The sequence below is a fragment of the Lissotriton helveticus genome, chromosome 7, assembly GCF_964261635.1.
Source record: "Lissotriton helveticus chromosome 7, aLisHel1.1, whole genome shotgun sequence".
Lineage (NCBI taxonomy): Eukaryota > Metazoa > Chordata > Amphibia > Caudata > Salamandridae > Lissotriton > Lissotriton helveticus.
The window spans coordinates 686,863,849-686,869,848 of NC_136068.1; the positions used below are offsets into that span (position 1 = coordinate 686,863,849).

The 6,000-nt window shown below is 48.3% G+C and overlaps 1 protein-coding gene across 1 annotated transcript in view; it reads right to left on the bottom strand.

Moving 5' to 3' along the window:
• Positions 1-5,749, bottom strand: part of NEURL1B (neuralized E3 ubiquitin protein ligase 1B) — an 89,918-nt gene extending 84,169 nt beyond the window's left edge. Inside the window, exon 1 of the mRNA XM_078653008.1 lies at positions 5,564-5,749. Within this exon, the coding sequence (XP_078509134.1) occupies positions 5,564-5,594 (31 nt within the window). The 5' untranslated portion in view covers positions 5,595-5,749. The remainder of the gene's footprint in view (positions 1-5,563) is intronic.
• Positions 5,750-6,000: the final 251 nt, after the last annotated feature.

The window sequence follows — 6,000 nt, forward strand, 5'->3', positions numbered from 1 at the left end:
GAACTTTCATCCTGGTTAAGTCACCAGGGCTTCAATCCTTGTACATCCCAAGGATCGGCCATTTTGTACAAGTACAATGAACGTTCCATGCAGTGCTCTCTCATTTACATCTCAAAGCATTAAGGAAAGAAGTGCTCTAAGTTATCCATGTGGTTACAACTGCTGCCTTAGGATAAATAACCAGGTCTGACCAGCCATTCAGCACCACCCCTGGCAGGTGGACATGTTCACAATGTACGTCACTCAGGGCCTGGCTGCCACAAAGCTACTTGGTCATCTGCAACAATGAACCCTTGTCTACAAAGTTTGGCATTGTGCTTGTACAGAAGACCACATACAATAATACACATGTAAAGAAAGCACTATAGTAGGCTTCAGAACTTAGCTGTAGCATGAGGCATGACCTCGTGTCTCACAGCTCTACCACCAAAGTTATGAGCCTCTGTGCCACAGCAACACAAGCGTGTATGGGGAATACTCCCTGAACTGAAACTGTGAAGTGACGACATGCCACTTTGGGGACCCACCGGTGCCCAGCGCTAAGATTGGGTAAAGTGAGTCTAGGCGCTTCTCTTACTTTCACAATATCTTTATTAGAGAGTTTCTCAATGCCCCTGACATGGTACCAAAAACACACTGAAGACATTGACCATTTAAGGATGAACAGCAGTGCTGATAAAATAACTGTGAGTGCAAGACGTCATAGGCCACACTCCTTATCACAGGTGAAGGTGGGTCCCCATGTAATATCTGCTTGCAGCTGTAAAGGCCGCACCACTAAGTTGACATACTGCTCAGACCTTGTGGTCCAAGATCTCACTTGAGCTAGTGCCGGACTATGCAGGAGCAGGCCACACTTCTCAGTGCTGTGAAAGGTGGCCTTGACTCACCTCTGAAGATACTGGTGAAAACATTTTTTGAAAGATGTTCGTTTGCAGCACTCAAAACAGTGTGGCCAGTTTGTCCGACAGATTTAATGGTTTGACACGTGGCTACATGATATGTCACTAGTAGCAGAATCAGGCAGCATGCAATGACAGTGCTTTTGGGTTAAGTGATGTCCAGTGTAGGGGCAAACATCCTCATCAGCAGTGCCATCCAGTAACATTCTGGGTTTTTTGCCACCAAGCAAGCACCAGAATCACCAAGTTGAGTTATTCAAATTTGCTCTGCTGAATTGCAGAGGGAATCCAACACAACGAGACACGCAAGCCCACAACATGAAAGTATGGACAGGAATGAATATAGGACCCCAGGGACTTTGTTTCCATATGTTATGTTCCACTTCTTGCCACATGACCTCTTGACGCATCAAGGGTGGGACAAGCAGTCCACCATGTAATTTCTCTGGAGGAACAATGGTTACATAATGCCTATCCCAAAATCTCAGGCGTTTTGATGAATCATTATGGTTGAAGCCGAGGGTCATATTGGGGTATGCAACCCTCACTCAGAGTTCACCCCAACACAGTAGTGCCATGTCAAGTTGAATTTAGGTCTGACACCTGCAGTCAGAACCACTATCCTATTTGTGAGGTGATGCTCCCCACCCAGCACACTACCAATGCACTGACTAGTGGAGAAGTCTCAACAACCCATCACATCAATGGCTGCTCAATGAATAAGACTTGTCACCCAATCAAGAAAAGAACCAATGAACAAATCCTGTAGCTATCATTACTCACACTGTGAGGAAACATTGGAACGGCTGTACATGAAAAGCAATAACCTAACCAGTTGGTCATAATCAAGGCAGTGGTGGCTCAGACTCAATCCCGCTGATCCAGAGGCGCAACTAGAGCCAAATTTCGGGGGGGGGGGCTAAGAAAAAATATGGGCATATCAATGCCATTAACACACACACTAATACAAGCTTTTATGTAAGCAACAAAAGATCACCCCCAACAAAAAATATACATTTCAATGACTCCCTTCATTTCAATCTTTGAATATTTATCGGAGTAATTGTATGATCAAAGCTATTATTGGAATAATGAAACCACTGTTCAGCAACTAGACAGAACCTTCTACTTATCCATTTGCTATGTTGGAGAAAGTCACTTTCTGCATTCCTGACCAGGAAGAAACATTGAAATATGAAAGGAAGTCAGTTTTTATATATGTAAAACTGAGGAAAGACATGGTTATAATTCACTGTTTATATATTATTTCGGTGTGATGCCAATCTGTTGGTTCTGGTATTTTGATCTTAGTCCAGTATGCTTGCTGTTCTGTCTAAAGTCTGTTTTTTATCATACACTTACCCCAGTTTCAAAATACCATGCTCATATTTTGCCATGTTAACATATACTTTTATTTACACCGTTTAATTGTTCAGCAACGTTTCATATAGATGATCGATTCTTGCTCCTACACATTTTCTTCTCATTTAATACTTTAAAACAAAAAAAGAGAACAGTCCACTCTGTCGTAGCCCATCACCCCCCAAAAAAAGAACAGCAAACAATAACTACCAGTTGGGAGAATTATGACAGCTGTTAATTGGAAATATCCAGGCACTAATAAACTAACCAAACGTAACATTTGGCCCAACTCCACAGCCTCAAACGCAGTAGCTAATGTAGTGTAGTTTGCCGAATGTTTGGTACCGTCCTGCGAATTTGAGCACAATCAGCTCTTAAAGTTCCCTGATACTGAGTCCACTGTACTGTGTCACTATACAAAAAAGCCACTGTGCACAGACACTCGCTCTCACTTAAATGACATAACTTGCTATTAATAACATTCAACTGATTGTGTGGAACTGGACAGACGGGGATTACTTGTACGTCAACAGGTCAACATAGAACTGCATAAAAGCGATTTAAAAATTAAGATCGCTGCAATCATACATGAACTCTTAAAACCAACAGGCAGTTGACTGCGCACAAAGTAGGCCGCCTTTTGTGAAGAGGCATTTGTCGAACTGCGGCCTCTGCTTCTGTGCGACTGGACAGCTGACTTTGCACACAATCAGAATAGTTCCTTTTTTGGGGTTTCCATGCGCAGGGACGCTCTTTAGTGTGCAGACCACGTGCCAGGAGCTCAGCTGCGCGAGCAGATGTCTCAGTGCCCCTTGGATTTGTCGTCGCTGCCCTCCTGGGGCCAAGGAGGCTCCCCAGCTGTCGCAGGTCCCATTGTGCAGACCCCAAAAAGCGCATGCCTACGTGCGCTGGCGAAGAACAAAGGCCACGACTCATTGTAGGCCACTGTGGCTGCTGGACGCACTACACGCTTGTTTTGTTTAGGCGCTAGGCGACCATTCAATTTACAGAGACCTATATGACTGGCCAAAAAAAAAAAAAAAAAATACCAGTTTTAGAAAGGGGTGGGGCTGCATAAGAACGGTAAGCAGACCGACCCTTAAATTGAAGCCATCTACTCAAGCAGGCCCACTCAGTCAGGAAAGTTCCCATAAGCAGGCTCCACACGAGCTGATATTTTTCTAATAATAACTGGACGGTAAAGCGCCGACATGGTGCAACTCGTTACTGAAAGCACAGTAGCAATAATGAATGTTTATAAAGCTGCTGGAGCGGGGGTCTGCGTGCCGCTATCCACACCGGGGCCCCTTTTAGAAAGGTAATTCCAGGAATATTTGTATCACACAACAAAGTGCCTTTTGTGCTAGCGCTTGGAAATGAAAGAGCACGGCAGGCACCTGCGTTAAAGCTGCAGCTTACACCCGACAAATGTCTGCATTGTGTTAGCCTATCGAAGCAGCTCTGCTCCCGAGTAGAGCGGTGCCGCACAGTTAAAACCAACGTCTAGGAATTGCCGTCACTTTCAGTAAGCCCTATAGGGATAGTCAGTGCTGGGTGCACGAGTTATATGGATGGATCTAAAACTCAGACGATTCACACAAGTATCAAAACATGCCCAGCCCTGGAGCAGTTTGCTGTTGCGCCTGGGATCATATCTGGTCAAAGTTGGGGGTCGCTGTCCCACTCATCGCTTCGCAGCACAAATGTACACATTGGTATTCATATACAGGATTCTAATATAGTGAAATAAACTCCTTTCAAATCAGGGCACCTCTGTTTCACTCAATTGTGTGATCTTCGGCAAGCATCTTTGTTCTCGTTCCCCGGTACACTCCTCAGACCAACAGTAAAGGATCTGACAGCGCAAGTACACCCAGTGACAGAAATATATAGAAACACTGACCTCGAGGACTAGGCCCCGCCCATCGCTTCAATGTAGGCTTCCCGTCCCCCTTAACAAAAGATGCAGACAGCGGTCAGCAAAATATCTGACCTGGAGGCTGGAGCTATTCACGGCGACACATACATAGAAACGCCCAACATAGTGCAAAAACAGAATCAGCATTCGAAAGTGCTAGGATATACTTACCAGATATGCGTTACACAAAGACTAGAAACCCTATCACAAACACGCCTCTCAGTGTCACTGTTCGCTCTCCTCCCTAGCTCCGCGGAAGAAGACAGGAAGACGAGGCCACCCTGAGCCCCCCACCCGCCACCCAAAGCAGACAAAACGAAAAGCACGCCCGCCTGGCGAGGCCACAAGGATGGCAAACAAAAGCAGCCGTCCACAAACACATGCGCACAGCAGGGGACAAGAAAGGCACCGGGGCACACGCGTGCCTCTTTTCAGGACCACAGACTATACAAAGACAGAGCACCGGCACCCTAGCACCACGTGCACCTGCCATCTCGAGCCTTTGCGTGGAGCCAGTCACTCGGCCTGGGGCATTTACCGAAAAGGACATTGGATTAAACTGCCCATCACACCTGCCAATCGCACCAAAAGAGGGCAAATAAATCAACCCGCAGGTGGAACGTGTCACATGGGAGTGGAAGTCAAATTGTACAGAAAACAGACTGCATCACTTCTATCCAACAACAGACCACAAATGCTTAATTAAGATAGCTGACGCGTGGACTCCATCGCCGGGTTGGTATACAACGCCCCGTGCACAAAATTCAGGTATCCTCAACTCTCACGCCTTTGGACGACAGTACTGGTAAAAGTAACACTACATGCGTGAGTTCAGACAGAGAAGAAGTAAGCGTGATGTGCGCAGCAAACACTGCCCGCACCCTCTCACCATCACTCAACACACCATTAGAGCACAGCAGCGAACATAAACCAGTCGTGCAAAACCGAAACTCACATACGAGCCCTGCCCAAGAGTACACTGTTCACTGAAAGCTGTGGAGAGGGAGGGGACGAGTCTGATCCTATCTATACGAAATGCACTATAATAAACACCCGACACCCCGCGCTACAGACTTCAGTGAGGGGGTCCAGCCGGATATGTAAAAGGGTTGGCGGAGAATGACCCCAGCTGACACACTCTGAAGGACCAGGCGAGTGCAAACATCCCTAGCACCCTAGGGTCGCACCCTGTTCGGACTGCACGGGTAGGAGAAGCCACCGTTGCACCTTTCGCGGTGGGCAGGACGCTCTACATCCCGGTTCGCTGAAGGGTCCCCCGGATGGCACAGGCCTGCCCGGGCGCCACTGTCCCGTGGGATCTGGTACTCCAGTGACCAGGAGGCACCCACGCGTGTGCCACTCTGCCCGCCCTGCCCCATACCTGGCAGGGTCTTGTGCGCCGTGTTGCCCATGGCTCGGGTCCATGAGCCACGGCCGACTTGCCCAGCTGCAGCTCCCGCAGTCCCGTTTCTGGAGCCCCAGCACCCCGTAGCTCCCGGCTCGCGCTGCCTCCGCCGGGGCTCGCGCTGGTACTGCCACCGCCTCTCAGAGCAGCAGGGCTGGCGGAGCTCCCGCGGAGCGGGCAGGGCCTCGACGACCGAGCTCCGCCCTCGCTGCATTACTCACCCAACGACTCCCCGCCCTTGACTTCATAATTCCCTTGAAGCAGCCCCCGCACTTCGAAACAGGCCACGCCCAACTAAACAGGCACGCCCACCCAAACAGGACGCTTACACTCACACAGGCCCCTCCTGCTTTACAGAGAAATCCACAAGCCCGTGTACCTAACCATACATTTTTATTTGCGTAGTTTTGAAG